General features: G+C 44.7%; 2 protein-coding genes across 2 annotated transcripts in view; one reads left to right on the top strand and one right to left on the bottom strand.

The window, feature by feature from the left end:
* LOC110126907 (two pore channel protein 2-like) overlaps nucleotides 1-622 on the top strand; it is a 50,920-nt gene extending 50,298 nt beyond the window's left edge. Inside the window, exon 19 of the mRNA XM_020876831.2 lies at nucleotides 204-622. Coding sequence (XP_020732490.2) covers nucleotides 204-334 — 131 coding nt within the window. The 3' untranslated portion in view covers nucleotides 335-622. The remainder of the gene's footprint in view (nucleotides 1-203) is intronic.
* Nucleotides 623-6,290: 5,668 nt separating this feature from the next.
* The window catches only part of BUB1 (BUB1 mitotic checkpoint serine/threonine kinase), a 32,565-nt gene continuing 20,557 nt past the window's right edge, over nucleotides 6,291-18,298 (bottom strand). Inside the window, exons 17-25 of the mRNA XM_070474072.1 lie at nucleotides 16,938-17,025; nucleotides 15,296-15,531; nucleotides 13,754-13,897; nucleotides 11,363-11,478; nucleotides 8,366-8,527; nucleotides 8,038-8,195; nucleotides 7,761-7,935; nucleotides 6,978-7,084; nucleotides 6,291-6,612 (exon numbers count right to left, since the gene is read on the bottom strand). Coding sequence (XP_070330173.1) covers nucleotides 6,417-6,612; nucleotides 6,978-7,084; nucleotides 7,761-7,935; nucleotides 8,038-8,195; nucleotides 8,366-8,527; nucleotides 11,363-11,478; nucleotides 13,754-13,897; nucleotides 15,296-15,531; nucleotides 16,938-17,025 — 1,382 coding nt within the window. The 3' untranslated portion in view covers nucleotides 6,291-6,416. The remainder of the gene's footprint in view (nucleotides 6,613-6,977; nucleotides 7,085-7,760; nucleotides 7,936-8,037; nucleotides 8,196-8,365; nucleotides 8,528-11,362; nucleotides 11,479-13,753; nucleotides 13,898-15,295; nucleotides 15,532-16,937; nucleotides 17,026-18,298) is intronic.

Here is an 18,298-nt window from a genome sequence, read left to right as displayed (position 1 = left end):
GGATGGGTATGCCACCTCCGAGGTGGTCCTCCTGCCTCCTTTAAGGGGGACCTACGCCTTGGTCTCCGGAGCCTCCGAGGGGGTTGGGAGCTCCTTGGGATGGGCTCCAGGTCCTCCTTCGGGAAAGCCCGGCTCTGAGGGGCTGGGTGCTCCCCGCCTCCCCCCACAGTCAGATTCCATGTGCCCTTTCTCCTTCCTTCCAGAGTACAAGACGGTGGACACTTTGTTGCAGCAGATGTTTGAGTCTGAAATAGCTCCAGAGGGTAAAGACCCTTCCTTGGAGGAGACTCTGAACTTCTCACCCAAGAAGCCCAATTTTGGTAACAGTGCCTGATCCCGAGCCTGGAAACGTCCACGACTGGAAACCAAGATAAGCTATCGTCACTGTTCGCATTTCCTACCTAGAGGTTACTTTCTCAGCCCAGGATCCCATCTGTGTCTTGATAAGATTGTGAATTGCCCTGCCGGTCCTGAGTCGTCAGCTCTGTGTGGTCCCACTGGGGTCATGCTTAGAGCTGATCATAGAAGTAAGGAGAGGAAAATCTATAAGGAGTTGGTAGAGGGCATTGCTCATACACGTAAGTCCTTTTGATGGATATATAAAAGATTTTCTTTATTTTTATATGATACTTTGCTATTTTACTAAATGAATACTGTGCTATGGTGTTACATGAATGAATTTAAAATACCGAAATATGCTAAAGGAACACGTCCTAGTATGGTAGCTTTTAGATCCAGTGTTTATTCGAAATGAAGAACAATGTGAATGTGAAGATCAAATTCTGTCACAATTGCTTCTTTTTCAAGGGAGGCTCTCAAAATTTCTTGAATTAAATTACAGTTATAGCAAGATTTTGAGTCAGTTGCTCCCTGAGGCCACATTCCCATTTCAAATCTCTCAATACAGTGACCTCCTCCTTCTGGGAAATTAAAAGGATTTATTTTATTTAGAGGGCTTCCCTGGTGGCTCAGATGGTAAAGAATCCGCCTGCCAAGCAGGAGACTTGAGTTTGATCCCTGGGTCGAGAAGATCCCCTGGAGGAGGAAATGGCAACCCACTCCAGTGTTCTTGCCTGGAGAATCCCGTGGACAGAGGAGACTGCTGGGCTGCAGATGGAGTCGGAAAGAGTCAGACATGACTGAACGACTAACATTTTTCATTGTATTTAAAACGTTTTTAATTGTGGTAAAACAGACAACATGAAGTTTACCATCATGACCATTTCTAAGTGCACAGCTCAGGAGTTCTAAGTATGTTCATGTCGTTGTACGACAGACCTGCAGAACTTCTGATCGCCCCGAAGGAAGCTGTACCGTGAAGCAGTGACTTCCTCACACCCCCTCCCCAAGCCCCCGCTGGCCACCATTCTGTTTTCTCTCTGTGAGGCTGACTACTGCTGGCCACAACTGCGTCCTGAGTAAGTGAATCCTCTCCAGAGGCGGCAGGGCAGGACTCCTGGTTCCTCTGCTCCTTGTCACTGGCCCTGTCCTGAGCAAGGGGATTGGCCGGCGAGGAGTGCGGCTTCCTGACCTCAGGCCTCTGAACGTCAGGGTGGCAGCTGAGCCTGGCCTGGGAGGGACCTTCCCTTGTTCTGAGGGTGACCTGGTGCAAAGTGAAGGCTTCAGGGCCAGGACTCGGGCTGGACTGGTTTCCTGCCTGGCTCCCCACTGACCATGCCACCTAAACTCTCTGGGCCCCGCATCCTCACCTGCAAATCTGGGGCAGATGGTACCTCCCTCCCAGACTGTGTGGACTGGGGAGGAGGACGGTGGTTGGAGTGCTGACTGTGTGCTCCAGATGGCGTTTAACCTTCTGGGTTAAAACCCAGAAAGCTGGTGTTCAGCGTTGGTACTTGGAATTCCATCACCGCCACAATTCCCAGGAGATGGGGGCCTCACTGACCCATCTGTTGGGATTTGTGGAGTCCTGCCATCCATGCAGACCCCTCTTATTTCTTTGTATATTTAACATTTATCATTATGTAAAGGATTAAGCTAAATGGACTTAGTGGCAACTTAATTTTTTAAATTTGAAAATATGCTGGCCATTTCTGTTTTTAATTATTTAGGAATGATGCAGTCATTGTAAAACATTCAATACAGAAATATAGCAAAAAGCCAGAAGCTTTTATACAAAGCTTTTTATACAAAAAGCTCTTTTGTATGTTATAAAGTTTTTATTTTGTGTTGGGGTGTAGCCGATTAACAGTGTTTGAGAGTCTCAGGTGAACAGTGAAGGGCCTCAGCCATCCATACACATGGATCCACTCTCCCCCAGACGCCCCTCCCATCCAGGCTGCCACATAATGTGGAGCAGAGTCCCCCGTGCCGCACAGCCGGTTCTCGCTGCTCATCCATTTTAAATAGAGCAGTGTGCGCATGTCCATCCCAGCTCCCTAAGCGTCCCCTCCCCTCCCCCGTACCCTCAGCCCCCCTCCCGTCCTCCCACCCACACCTGACACACTTTCCAGGGGAACCGCTGAAGGTGGGCTTATCTTTCTGGAGCTAAACCTACCCGTTTACAGCCGTGGATGTCATGTGTGTTAATACATCCTTGCATCTTACAAATTTATATGTATTCACTTAGGCTGTGCCTGGTCTCAGGTGCAGCACGCAGGCTCTAAGTTCCTTGACCAGGGATTGCACCTGGGCCCCGGCACTGGGAGCGAGAAGTTCTAGCTGCTGGACCAGCAGGGAAGTCCCTGTATCATTGCATCTTTTATCCTAAATGGGATGTCATGACGTTTATCATGTTTACTTCAACGTCTTGCTTTTTTCACCTACTAATAGTTGTTTCATGTTGAAGTGCAGACACAAATAACACACAGAATGCTGTGGAGTGTTCCATGCCATCTGTGTCTCTTGATTTATTCACCTGCTCATGGACCTATGCGTGTTCCACATGTTCAGTATTAATAGTGGAGGAAACTTTGTTATGTAACTTTTTCCAAGAGTGAGCCCAACAGGAGGAATGGACTCGAAAGAGTCAGAAAGGACCCAACCATCACCACCACCACAGGAGGAAAGCAGGTCTCAGGGTCAGACGCCTAGGATCGGGTTACCACTTTCTTGCAGCAGCCAGCGAGGCACCATCCCGCCCTGGCAGCTGCCTACAGTGTAAGGCAGGGGACAGGGGCAGGAGTGGTGGCCACTGTGGCCACTTTCCTCCAGGTCTTTCTTCTGCCTTTTAGGGGACTAGTCACCCCCACATTTTGGCACCTGGGCTCCCAGCTGGGCACATCATTTCTCAGCTCCCTGGCGAGAGACACAGCCAACTTGATTGTGTCTGGTCTGTGAGCTCAGCTGGGGTCCACAGCTCGCAGGTCTTGCCCCTGGGAACGATGTCTGGGAAATGGCAACCACCGGAACATCCTGGGAGCCTCTGTCCAGCACGGCAGGGTCAGCATTAGCACAGGATTGCCCACCCCAGATCACCTTTGTCTTCTCGAAGCTGCCTCGTGTGGTTTCTCTGTTACTGGAGCTTAGCCTGCCTGCAGCCGGACCGATCCAGAAATGGGTTCATCTGAACCATTCAGAATAGAACCAATGGGGCAGATGGACTGACTTGATGAGGGAAAAGGAGGACCAAGGACACTGCTGGGACCAGAGATGGAGAAGGTGTGGAGGAACAGCGTTGCAGGTGTGTTTACGTATCATGCCGATGCTCAACCATCTCTGAGCGCTTATTTCTGATATGCCTGGGCCACACTTGTGGTTTCTTGGGTGCATCTTAGGAAAAAGTACCTTTTGGAACTGTTGCCTTAGACACAGATATAATCCAAAGCGAAGAGGCACTGGTAGCAGGAATCTGAGTCTCTGGGGTAACCAGAATTGTTCTCAGCTGGCACTGGGAATGTGGAGCAGGTGGCAGCAGTAGGGAGCGGGAATGAATGGGAAAGACCTTGACCCAAGTGTAACTTAAGTGTTAGTCACTCAGTCATGCCTGACTCTTTGCAACCCCATGGCTTGCAGCCCACCAGGCTCCTCTGTCCATGAGATTTTCCAGGCAAGGATACTGGAGTGGGTTGCCATTTCCTTTTCCAGGGGACCTTCCCAACCCAGGGATTGAACCCGGGTCTCCTGCACTGCAGGCAGATTCTTTACCGACTGAGCTACAAGGGAAGCCCAAGTACTTATTAAATCTGAACCTTGGTGAATCCAGCCCATACCCGGGCACTTAGGATGAGCTGGGCCCTTGCTTAACTCAAGACATGGGGTAAATGGAACCTAGCTCTGTCCCCAGGGAACTCGACTCTCCATTGGTGAGTTGGAGGTTTCTTTGCCTCCAACACTGCTGTCTGTGGCATCCATCTCAGTTGCCCCCCGCCCCCTGCCATCTCCTTTAAGATTTTTTTGATAAGGACCATTTTTAAAGTCTTTATTGTATTTGTTACAATGTTACTTCTGTTTTGTACGCTTTGATTTTTTTGGCCCCAAGGCCTGTGGCATCTTAGCCCCTGACCAGCGATTGAACCCTCACCCCCTGCACTGGAAGGCAAAGTCAACCACTGGACCACCAGGGAAGTCCCTCAGTTGCCCTTTGGATGCAGAGCTTTTGTCCTTGTGCAGATAAGCCGTGTATGTGTGTGTGCTCCAGACAACTAATTTATAATGAAATGAAGACAACTGCTGCAGTTTGTACCATGAAGTGGAGAAAAACAAAAAACCCAAAACCCATCACTACCACCACCAGCCACCAAAAACGATCTACTTTCCTAAAGTGCGTATTTAATAAAATGACTTCGTTTCGATGGAGCCTTCCTCCCTGGGGACAAGGCTGTAGCTGACTGTGCAGGTGGTGAGTGGAGCCCTTGGCACAGATTGGGCACCAGATGGGCGGCAGCAGTGCTGAAATGATGCTGGTCAGGTTGAGGGTGTTGGTGTGAAGGACATGGAGGGTGTCTTGGATGTGATGGGGCTGAAGATTCAGTAACAGCAAATGGGCTGGCAGGGAGGCAGGACATGGTGACAGGGGCTGGACGCAGAGGCCAAGGGTCCTCCCTGCCCAAGACCAGAAGGCGCCACAGCTGTTTTTCACAGATGGACTCGGTTAGCTCTGAGTTTAGGACAACAGGGGGCTCCCCTGGTGGTTCAGACGGTAAAGAATCTGCCTGCAATGCCGGAGACCTGGGTTCGATCCCTGGGTCCGGAAAATACCTTGGAGAACAGAATGGCAACCCACTCCAGTATTCTTGTCTGGAGAATCCCATGGAGAGAGGAGCCTGGCAGGCTACAGTCCATGTGGTTGCCGAGTTGGACACGACTGAGCGACTGACACTCTCACTTTAGTAAAACAGCATCCTTATCTGCTTCAGTTTTGTTTCCACTGAAAACATTTTCAAGAGGAAAGAAAACCCACAATTCTGTCTTTATCAGTGCTCAGTTGTTTTGACACTGTGAGTAAATCTAATGTTGGTTTCCTTCTGATTTGAGGATATGTTTAATCAATCATGTAGGTTATATTATTTTTAAAATAAAAACATATTTGCAGGACTTCCCTGGTGGTTCAGTGGTTGAGACTTCACCTTCTAATGCAGGGGCTGGTCAATGAGTGATGTTGGCTGCTGTTATTTCAGAGCTAATTAATGACGTATGACTACTTTCAAGATCTGGGATAGTCTTTTTCATGGTACTTTTAAAAAACAGACGCTTAAGATTTATCCCTGTGTTATTTCCCATGAATAGAATGAAGAACAGATATGACAAAGGACATGTATGCATGCTAATCACTTCAGCTGTGTCCAATTCTGTGTGACCCCACAGACTGTAGCCTGCCAGGCTCCTCTGTCCATGGGATTCTCCAGGCAAGAATACTGCAGCGGGTTGCCATGCCCTCCTCCAGGGAATCTTCCCGACCCAGGGATGGAACCTGTCTCTTATGTCTCCTGCACTGGTAGGCGGGTTCTTTACCACTAGCGTCACTTGGGGAGCTATACAAATATACATATATATATATACACACACAGACACATATATACATATATATATATAGTTATAATATATAAAGGACATGCACATTTTTTTCATAAAAACGTGAAGTCCGCTGGATATATTTGGGGAAATTTTGCTTATTTTACACAAATATAAACCTTTAAATTTGGGGGGAAAACCTGACGTGGCTCTTTTTTGGCTTAAAGTAAACAGGTCAGTTTTAAAAGTGCTTTCAGAGAATGTTCCTCTGCAGACTGTTCTCATAAATGCTCACATCCACCCCAAAGGCAGTGAAATCAGCTGCGAGGCAGGGACCTTATCCTGCTGTGTATTTTATTGAAATATCTGTAACAACTATGTCACATGGATATACTTTGTGGGCTTTTATTTTTAAGAAACATTTACAATAATAATAAATGTAGACATCGAGGTACTGAGTGAATGGGCAAGTATTTACAAGGTGATCTCCAGGGAGTGTCCATATTTTATTTCCGAGAACGCTTATATTCTAAGAGCAGTATAATTAGCCTATTACACAGGGTCTTGATCTTGCTGGTATAGTGTTCTTGAAATATTTTCTTTAGCTTCTGCCTTAACAAATCCAAAGATGGAAGATGATGACAATCAGGTATATTCAACATTATGTGAAAAAATTCATTCCACATGTCCAAGTGAGGAAGCCTGGTGAGACAAAGCCGTAAAAGAAGGATGCAGTGTAGCCTTCAACACGCACGACAACCCAGTCTTGCATCTGACTTCACTCACTTAAACCCAACTTAATGCATCAAGAATGGAAATGTTGACTCTACTGTAACTAAGAGAAATTGGAGGTTCAATTAAATGTCTATGCACACCTTATTGAACAAAAGTTACGAATGGAGAAACAGAATCGCTTAACTTTCTCACTGCACGGAGGGCCAGGACTGTGCTGTTACCCTGCTTCCCGAGGCATGGATGCTCGTGGCAAAGATCCATCTTCCACCAGACAGAAGGCAACATTCTACTCTATTTATCCTTTCCACTGTAGCACCAGTGCTAATACCCACCTTCTAAAAAGACCTTCAGGCTTCCAGATGCCCCCTTCATTTTTCACTTTCATGTAAGTGCCAAAAAGCATGCAGTATACGGTTGCAGCAACTCCAAAGTAATCAATCTGTAAAGGAAGTACGGTATCAAGCGGCCCCCTGTGCGGCACAGGGAGCTCCGCTCAGCGTTAAGGGGCAGCCTGCTGGGAGGGGCGTCTGGATGGCTGAGTCTCTTCGCCATCCACCTGAAACTATCACCATCTTAATTATCTGTGCTCCAATACAAAATAAAGTTTTTTAATAAAAGAAAATGAAAATATGGGTATGTATCAATGATTAAAATTGTAATTTACACGTGAGTATATTATCATGTCTGTCCAAGTTATGCAGCAAATACAATAAATCATAGGAAACAGTCACAGGATTTCAAAGAATTTTGGAAGCCACGTGTCAGCCCTCACACTGACATGCCTATGAGTGGCCGTCTAGGCTTTGCTGGAGGCTTCCAAAGATGGCAGATCACCCACCACCTCCTGACGGAGCATCTCGGGAAGTTCTGTTCTTCTTGGGCTACCATGCTGTTCATTCTATCACAGAGGCCAGCACAGCATCAATCCCGTGGACGTCCTCCCCTCCCCCAGGGGCTAGCTGTGGTTTCTGAACTGCACCCCAAGCTCGCGAAGTGTGATGTGTCCACAACTGAAAACAACTACACCAGCTCAAACCATCTGGATGCCCAAATTCATGTCAAGACTGCAGTGAATGTAATACAGGAAATGTTTTCAGATCACTCTAGTTCTCTACCTGGTAGTTCCATGGCTTGTTACTGAGCATCTCAATACACTGGAAACCAGAAGTTTCACACTTTCCTGTAAATGTAGTTCCTTTTGGAAACAGTTTCATGTCTATACTCTGACCCAGGTCAATCAGGACCAAGCCGGCAGATAAGTCATCATCTTTGCTGTCTTGTTCCAAAAATCTGTGTTAAACACAAATAAGCACCAGGCTGTGTAAGCACAGAAAATGAAAGGCTGCTGGGGGAGATGGTCAGAGAAGTACCCGTTCAAAGTGCAACACTTGCCTGTTTCCGAGTATGAAATTGTCTGGCTTGATGTCTCCATGGATGATTTCACAGTCATGGACTTGCTGGATCATGCAGAGCATTCTGATAGCAAAAGTGAGGACTAGTGCCTGAGGCATCACTTTTTCAGGGGTATTTTTATAGAGATTAATGGCATTCTAGAAACAATGGACAGTGGAATGTTCTGAGTTGGCTGCCCATGATTAATGAAATTTCAAACCAAGAGCTTTGCCCCACCCACCACTCCAATAAAAGCTTCAAGTGCAAAAAGGGATGTGCAAAGCAAAAAAGGTACTTCATGCTTGTGTCATCAAAACACCACACTTACTAACAACGTGCCGTAACTGTAGAGGTCTCCTACTAACACGCTGCCATTCTGGAACAGGTGCGCCGAATAAAATTTGATAAACATGTGTTGCATACTTGGCTTCAGTCTCTCCATCAGCTGGGTCCCAATGTAGAATTCCCAGAGGTTGGCAGGCTTCTGGACCTGCAAAGCAGGTAATATAACATTCACATCCAGCTCATGTTCTGGAAAATGACCACAAGAAAGCAACTTCATCCAAAAAAGAAAGGGCACGGGGTGGAAAAGTGATGACAAGCTATGAATTGCTGCTGTAGTATGGGGATTGCTGCAAGATAATTGTAGCGGCAAGGCAGTTCTGAATCCCCGTGGGATAGTTTTGTTTCCTAAGTGCTGACAACAGATCTAAATGAAACCACGACTATCTTTTTTTAAAAGACTATTTCTTTTAATATTTATTTGGCTGTGCTGGGTCTTAGATTCAGCATGCAAGGTCTTAGCTGTGGCATGTGGGGTCCAGTTCCCTGACCAGGGCTTGAATGCAGGCACCCTGTGTTGCGATTTGATTTCAAAAAAGGGAAGATTTATCCATTTGAATGCAGAGCTTTAAAGAATAGCAAGGGGAGATAAGAAAGCGTTCCTCAGGGATCAATGCAAAGAAACAGAGGGAAACAATAGAATGGGTAAGAATAGAGATTGCTTCAAGAAAACTAGAGATACCAAGGGAATATTTCATGCAAAGATGGGCACAATAAAGGACAGAAATGATATGGACCTAACAGAAGCAGAAGATATTAAGAAGAGGTGGCAGGAATACACAGAAGAAATATACAAAAAAAAGATCTTCATGACCCAGATAACCATGATGCTGTGATCACTCACCTAGAACCAGACAACCTGGAGTGCAATGTCAAGTGAGCCTTAAGAAGTATCACGGCAAATAAAGCTAGTGAGGTGACGGAATTCCAGGTGAGCTATTTCAAATCCTAAAAGATGATGCTGTGAAAGTGCTGCACTCAGTATGCCAGGGTATTTGGAAAACTCAGCAGTGGCCACAGGACTGGAAAAGGTCAGTTTTCATTTCAATCCCAAAGGCAATGCCAAAAATGTTTAAGCTACCACACAATTGCACTTATCTCACATGCTAGCAAAGTAATGCTCAAAATTCTCTAAGCCAGGCTTCAACAAGATGTGAACCGAGAATTTCCAGATGTTCAAGCTGGATTTAGAAAAGGCAGAGGGACCATAAATCAAATTGCCAACATCCACTGGGTCATTGAAAAAGCAAGAGTTCCAGAAAAACATCTACTTCTGCTTTATTGACTACACCAAGGCCTTTGACTGTGTGGATCACAACAAACTGGAAAATTCTTCAAGAGATGGGAATACAAGACCACCTGATCTGCCTTCCTGAGAAATCTGTATGCAGGTCAAGAAGCAACAGTTAGAACTGGATATGGAACAACAGACTGGTTCCAAATTGGGAAAGGAGTATGTCAAGGCTATATGTTGTCACCCTGCTTATTTAATTTATATGCAGAATTCATCATGTGAAATGCCAGATTGGATGAAGCACAAGCTGGAATCAAGATCGATGGGAGAAATGTCAATAACCTCAGACATGCAGATGATATCACCCTTATGGCAGAAAGCGAAGACGAACTGAAGAGCCTCTTGCTGAAAGTGAAAAAACTGGCTTAAAACTCAACATTCAAAAAAGTAAGATCATGGCATCCGGTCCCATCACTTCGTGGCAAATAGATGGGGAAACAATGGAAACAGTGACAGACTTTATTTTCTTCGGTTCCAAAATCACTGCAGATGGTGACTGCAGCCATGACATTAAAAGACACTTGCTATTTGAATCAGTTCTAATGAGATGGATGAAACTGGAGCTCATTATACAGAGTGAAGTAAGCCAGAAAGATAAAGACCACTACAGTATACTAACACATATATATGGAATTTAGAAAGATGGTAATGATAACCCTATATGTAAAACAGAAAAAGAGACTCAGATGTATAGAACAGACTTGTGGACTCTGTGGGAGAAGGCGAGGGTGGGATGTTTCAAGAGAACAGCATCGAAACATGTATATTATCTAGGGTGAAACAGATCATCGCCCAGGTTGGATGCATGAGACAAGTGCTCGGGCCTGGTGCACTGGGAAGACCCAGAGGGATCGGGTGGAGAGGGAAGTGGGAGGGGGGACTGGGATGGGGAATACATGTAAATCCATGGCTAATTCATTTCAATGTATGACAAAAACCACTGCAATGTTGTAAAGTAATTAGCCTCCAACTAATAAAAATAAATGGAAAAAAAAAAAAAAGACACTTGCTCCTTGGAAAAATAACTATGACCAACGTAGACAGTGTATTAATAAGCAGAGACATTACTTCACCGATAAAGGTCCGTCTAGCCAAAGCTATGGTTTTTCCAGTAGTCATGTATGGATGTGAGTGTTGGACCATAAAGAAAGCTGAGCACCAAAGAACTGATGCTTCTGAACTGTGGTGTTAGAGAAGACTCTTGAGAGTCCCTTGGACTGCAAGAAGATCCAACCAGTCCATCCTAAAGGAAATCAGTCCTGCAATATTCACTGAAAGGACTGATGCTGAAGCTGAAGCTCCAATAATTTGGCCACTTGATGCCAAGAGCTGACTTACTGGAAAAGATCTGATGCTGGGAAAGATTGAAGGTGGGAGGAGAAGGGGACGAGAAAGGATGAGATGGTTGGATGGTATCACCGACTCGATGGACATGAGTTTCAGTAAGCTTCAGGAGTTGGTGACGGACCGGGAGGCCTGGCATGCTGCAGTCCTTGGGGTTGCAAAGAGTTGGACATGACTGAGTGAGTGAACTGGAACTGGAACTGTGTTGAGAGTGGGGAATTTTAGCCTCTGGACCATCAGGGACGTCCCTGAAACCACCATTATCTTTAAAAAAAAAAAAAAAAGAGAGAGAGACTGGCAATCTCAAGTTCTAAAATTCATTTCTATAGTGTTTAGATCATTTACCTTCAAAGCAAATTTCTCCTTATTTTTGCTATTGTTCACATCTCCATGGGTAACTTCATAGACTTGGGCGAAAGCCCCTTCTCCAAGAAAGTGATCAACATAGACCAGCAAAGAACCTGAAGAGAGACAGAAGTCAAAATGAAAAAAAAGAAGCTTAAAACACTAAAACTATCAAAGTGAAGTATCTGTAAATTGTTCTTGGTGCTTGAGTTGCTGTAATAGATAAGCGTGGTGCGGCTCCCTCAGGAAGTGTTTTGCCAGTCTGCCACGGGGCGACGGGGGGCCAGGGCAGCATGGCCGGGCCCAGGCCCATCCCCGCGCAGGCGATGCTCTCACGTCTAAAGGGGAAATACGTGCTGCCTAGTTGGCAAGACTGTTGTGATATCAAAGAGCACGTGAACATCATCTGCAAGGTGCTGAATAAAGCTCTAATCTGCCTATGGAAAACGCAAGCATTTTAATATCAGAATAAAAGGGACAGAGTATAATTGTACCGATATTTCTAACGTAATTAAAAAATTTTTATTGCAGTAAACCTTCTGTATTAGAACAGTTTTTGATTGATAGAAAAGTCGCAAAGATAGTTGAGTTTCTGTTTCCGCATCCAGTTTCCCCTAGTGTTAACTTCTACATAGCCAAGGTACACTGGTAGCAAACAAGAACCAACACTGGTAGGTCACTGTTACCTAGACTCCAGACTGAGATTTCACCAGTTTCCCCTAATGTTCTAGGATGCATTCAAGTCTCCTGGGTCTCTGCTGGGCTGTGACAGTTCCTAACTTTCTGTTTCCGACAGCCATGGCAGCTCTATGGAACACTTGTCTGATAAGCTGTAGAATGCCTATCACCCGGATTTGTTTTGATATTTTTTAGTGACATTGAAGTTATTCATTTTGGGAGAAAGACCACAGAGATCAAGTTGCAATAGATTATTAAAAAAAAAATTCACATGTTTAAAATTAAATATTAAACAGTCACTTTCTGGTTTCTAGCTGGCATATAAGGAGTTTGGAAGGCATCAGAGTAAGAGCCAAAAAGGAGAGCATCCCAATAGTGATGAAGAATTGGCAGACCTCCAAGGAGGGCAGATCACTGCACTGTCACAGCTGGAGGCTTCTACACCGCTGTCAGCAACTGGCAGAGCAACAGGCAGAAAATCAGTAAGGGCATGGCTGCCACGGACAGCACCGCCAATCAACTGGATCTAATAGGCATTTACGAAATAATTTAACAACAAAATATACATTCTTTTCAAGCTTGCATGGGATAGTCACCAATAAAGACCACGTTCTGGGTCATTAAATACAATTAAAAAAGAAATCATACACTCATGGAATTAAACTAGTAATCAATAACAGAAGGAGAGCTGGAGAGCCCTCAAACACTTGGAGCTAAAATAACACACTCTGAAAACATAATTTACTGAAATTGTGAGATGCACGAAATGCGTGCTTAGAAATTTACTGCACTGAATTTATATGTTAGAAAAGAAGATCTAAAATCAATAATCATAGTTTCCACCTTAGAAATCTAGAAAAAGAAGAGCACATTAAATCCAAAGTAGGCAGAGAAAAGAAATAAGAATTAGAGTAGAAATAAATGAAATTTAAAAGTAAAAATCAATATAGAAAATTAGTGAAAACAAAAGTTGATTCTGTGAAAAAAAAAAAAAAGTTGGTTCTTTGAAAATATCAATAAAACTGACAAGCCTCTGCCAGGCTAAGAAAAAATAAGGAGTACACATATCACTAATAGTAAAAATGAAAGAGGGGGTATCACTATAGATACTGTGGACATTAAAAGGATAATATAGCTTCCCTGCTGGCTCAGGGGTAAAGAATCCGCCTGCCAATGCAGGCAAGAGGTTTGAGTCCTGGGTCGGGGAGATCCCCTGGAGAAGGAAATGGCAGCCTACTCCAGTATCCCATGGACAGAGGAGCCTGGTGGGCTGCAGGCCATGGGGTCACAGAGAGTCGGACACGACTGAGCACGCATGCGCGCTCCATTATTTATTTAAGCAGGCCCTACAGCTGTCTATGTTGTTTCCTATCTGCTGTTTTACACACACATCACTTTGAAGGTATGCAAGTGTTATCTGCAGAAATTCTTAAAAGTGGGTGTCTGGGTCTAAAAGCATATGCGTTTTTAATTTTGATAGATAACTGCCCAATTGCCCTTTATAGTCACAGTCACAGCAGCAATCAAATCCTAAGTTATGCCTTAACAAGATGTTCTCATCTTAATACTGCAGGTGAAACTATAGATGAAACCCATTACTGGCGGGACGGGCGGGGAGGTGACAGGAGGAGAAAGACAACACACACACACCAGTCAGCATCAACTTCCCACAGGCAGAAGAGTTTAAAGGTTTATTACCCGTATGGTTCTTACCTAGGCGGAATTCAGTCTTGGGCTTGATGGCTGGAAGCTTACATGCCCATTCATAAGTATTTGGATAGGAACTCACTGGTTTAGAAAGCCCGGATAAAAGTTTGAGAATCAACTCCTCATCCCAGGGATTCTCAACAGTAAAGTCTTGAAGGAATGGGAACAAAAAAAGGAAATGAATTCAGTAGGCAAGACTTACCAAATAAATCATAAGACAAAGCAAGTTGAGACCTTCGTTAAAAAAGCTTTTAAGTCTTATCTCTAAAGAGTATTGGTTCAAATAATAAATTATCATTTCAAAAGTCAAAACTGGTAGTTCTGCAGTTCATCGTCTGTCATTTTCAGATCTATAAGTTTGCGTGCTCAGTTGTGACAAAGGAAATCAAAATCAGGAGCATCTGTTCATGATTCTGCCTTTGATAGAACTGGGGGTACACATCTTAAAGGCAGACTTGGAGATTCATTACTGACATGCTCAGCTATGTACTCTTTAAACTGCTTTTCCACTTCTTTTTTTTAATTTATTTTTATTAGTTGGAGGCTAATTACTTTACAATATTGCAGTGGTTTTTGCCATACATTGACATGAATCAGCCATAGATTTACATGTGTTCCCCATCCCGTTCCCCCCTCCCGCCTCCCTCCCCATCCCATCCCTCTGGGTCTTGTGTTTTTCCACTTCTATCTGGAAAACATGCTGCCTTTTAATACTTATACTGTTGCTTGTTGTTCAGTTGCTAAGTCATGTCTGACCCTTTGTGACCCCGTGGACTGTACTATGTGCAATTTATCTGTATGAGATATAATTTGGATCCGCGAAGAGAAACCATTTCTAAAGGGAAGAAAAAAGTTTCTGTCCAATTTAGAATGCTCTAAAAAATTCTATTAGTGGCAGTTATCAGTCTAATCCAACTTGATTGACACTTATTAGTGCTAAGCAGATGCAGGACACTGTTCTGAGCCCTTTAGGTTTAGTAACTCACATGACCCTTACAGTAGACTCTAAAGGAGGTACTACCACCCCCTCCACTTTATGGAAAATAGGGTCACAGAGAATTGAAATGATCGAAGATCCCACGCACCACAACTAAGATCCAGCGCAGCCAAATAAGTAAAGTAGTTAATCTATGTTTTTAAAAAAAATCTAGCTAGTCTATCTTCAGAGTCTGTGCTCTTAACCACTATTCAAGACTTTCTGTGTAGCCTTGGGGTAAGGATGGGGGTCCTTTGAACCTGAGCCTGTTTACTTTTCTGTAAAATGGAGCTAACAGTGTCAGATTAAATGCCTGGCACATAGTGATCCCCCCAATTCCACTTGCTTCTTTCAACAGTAGTTATTTTGATATTTTAAAATTAAAACAAAAGTAATTATTCCTTCAAGGAGGCTACTGTTGTATGCACAGAGATAACCTGTAAGTTTGTCTGAATTTGTGTTCTATTCAACGGCATTCAAGTCCCTACTCTTCTGAGTTTCTTTCATGAAACAGCTTCTACCAGGCGAGTGTCCTTACTCAGAGAACAGTTAGGACTGAGCACTGTCCATACCTGGAGCGCCGACGTTCCCTAGCGAGCCGGCCTGCGTCCGCTCAGCCTGGCGCCCAGCGCGGGCTTCTGCCGGGTCCCCTGCGGTGGCAGGGTCGGGGCCTGTGACTCTGCAGGCCTGGAGGCCCTGCTCTGCCTCACGAGTTGGCACGGCGGCAGCGGGCTGGCCCAGACGGGGCGAGGACGCCAGAGGGCCATCGGTGCGGCACGCTGGGTCTGGGCTTGTCTCTCCAGCTGGGCTGGGTGTGATGAGAGGGCAGAGGAAGCAGAACACGTGGTGACAAGCTTACTAGGCCTGATGGCGTCACAGTCCCACACAACAGTTTCCTGTTCATTCTATGCAGGGCATTTCAAATCTGCTTCACAAATAGCTGATTAAAGCGCTTTCTTCGACAAATATATGCGAATACATGGTTCATACAGCATGAACAAAATAAAATAAAAACCATGGTAACATATTAGGTAAACAGGTGAGGTGAGGCATTGGATACTCTTTAGTAGGATATGCTGGGAGGTTTATTTCCCTGAGTTGTCCTCTAAGCATCACTACTGTAAAAGAGGTTAAATATTTAACTTTATTACAAAAGTCTCTTCTTTTACGACACTGAAACAAACAGAAAATGTCAGCCATAATTCGATAACCTAACTGCAGTCGACATTCACACACACACACACACACACACACACACACACACACACTGGGGGACATGCAGACAGGGACAGTTGACCCTCATTACTCACAGATTCCATATCTGTGAATTCACCTACATTCAGATACTAATTCTGGAGTAATTTTAGATTTAATCATCTGTTGCAAAGGTAATAGAGAATTCCCATAAACTCCTCATCAATTTCGTCTAATGTTACCATCTCACATTAAGGTGGCTCTCTTGTCAAAAGCAGTAAACCGACCCCTGTCATACTACCACTGACAAACTTCCAGACCTCGTCTGAATTTTGCCAGGTTTTCCACAAGACACCGTGTTTGCTCCAGGATCCAGTTGTGGACACCGTGCTGCATTTATTTGTCACCTTCCTCACTCTCTTCTCCTGTGAGTTCCTCGGTCTTTCCTGGTTCCCTAAGACCCTGTGAGTCCAGCGCTCTCGCGGTCTGTCCTGTGTTTTTCCCGCAACTAGATGTACTGGCATGCGAAGACATGCCCTCCGCTCCCCTCCCACGATCTCACGTGCAGCTCTGCCCCCGGTCAGAAGGCAGGGATTCTCTGCTATCCAGCCGCTTCTCTCACTCCCTGATGCATTAAAACCAAGTCTTCAGGTTAATCATTGTATTTAAATTTTTTTTATCCTTTCAAAGTATTTATTCAATTTGTTACACTATTTCTTCTGTTGCTTTATGTTCTGGTTTTTTTGGCTGCAAGGCATGTGGGATCTTAGCTCCCCAACCAGGGATCGAACCTTCATCCTCTGCATTGGAAGGTGAGGTCTTAACCACTGGACCGACCGCCAGGGAAGTCCCTAATCATTATACTTACATCTACAGAGTACCTTCTGACTTAAAGCTCTCAGTTAATAAAATCTCTGGCAGCCCTTAAAGAAAGACAGGAATGAGGTATTCCTTTACAGCCTAAAAAGCAATGCTGCCATGAAAATGGAGAGAGACAGACCACATACAGCCCCACGGTACCTGAACTTTCTCTCTGTCAAGGGCTCCACCTTGTTTCTTTCACGAGAATCCAAAGCCACAGGGGTGCGCTGGTTTGCTCCCATATTTTCTGAAACACACAAGAAAGTAGAGATGGGCCCTACACATACACATATGATTTTAAATGGTTATGAAGTCTCAGATTCCTTTTTTGCACTGACTTTCATTACAGTTTCAAAATAGTGTTCCAGGGTAAAAAGCAGTATATTTTTAAAAGTTGGGTGAAAATCACTTGAAACACGTCTATTATTGTATATGAGCTTTTCAACCTTATCCATCTAATCCATACAATCCTTTAAGAGAAAAACAGTCCAGATGGAACTTCTCTGGTGGCTCAGTGGCAAAGAATCTACCTGCCAGTGCAGGAGACAGGGATTCGATCCCTGATCGGGCAAACCAAACCTGTGAACCACAGTCCTGAGCCTGTGCTCTAGAGCCGAGGAGCCCAAACCGCTGAGGCCCGTGCGCCCCAGAGCCGGTGCACTGCAGCACGGGAAGCCGCTGCGGGGGGAGGCCCGCACATGGCAGCTAGAGGGTACCCCCCGCCCATCGAGACTGGAGAGAAGCCCCCAGGGCAAGGAAGACCTGCACAGCCAAGAACAAGCAAGCAAATGAATAAATAAAATTACTAAAAGAAAATCTACTTTGACAATCTTTACAGCATCTGCACCAGGAGTAGGTTGTGTCTCAGGAAACCGCTTTCTTTGCTCATCCACGAGAAGAGGCTCCTCATCCATGAAAGTTTTACCATGAGATGGAGCAAGTCAGTCACACCTCCAGGCTCCACTTCTAGTTCCCTTGCTGGTCCCACATCTAGTTATTTCCTCCACTCAAGTCTAGAACCCCTCAAAGTCATCCATGAAGGTTGGGATCAGCTTCTTCCAAACTCCTGTTAGTATTGATATTTTGACCTTTTCTCGTGAATCACAAATGTTTTTAATGGCATCTACAAGGGTGAATCCTTTCCAGAAGGTTTTCGGTTGACTCTGCCCAGATCCATCAGAGGAATCACTATCCATGGCAGCTATGGCCTTATGAAATGTCGCTCTTAAACAATAAGAAAGTTGAAAGGACTCCTTGATCCATGGGCTGCAGAATGGATGCTGTGTTAGCAGCCACGAAAATAATTTCATTGTCTATGTCTCCATCAGGTGACCAGGTACACAGTGAGCAGTACTATTTTGGAAGGAATCTATTTTTCTGAGCAGTTGTTCTCAACAGTGGGCTTAAAGTACTCAGGTAAACCATGTTGTAAACAGATTTGCTGTCATCCAGCTTTTATAGAGCATAGCCAGAGTAGATTAAGCATAATTGTTAAAAACCTTTTGGAATGGCAAGTAAAC

Source organism: Odocoileus virginianus, chromosome 2 (genome assembly GCF_023699985.2).
Source record: "Odocoileus virginianus isolate 20LAN1187 ecotype Illinois chromosome 2, Ovbor_1.2, whole genome shotgun sequence".
Lineage (NCBI taxonomy): Eukaryota > Metazoa > Chordata > Mammalia > Artiodactyla > Cervidae > Odocoileus > Odocoileus virginianus.
The sequence above is the reverse complement of the archived record's forward strand: the minus strand, read 5'-3'. Positions and strand labels throughout refer to the sequence as shown.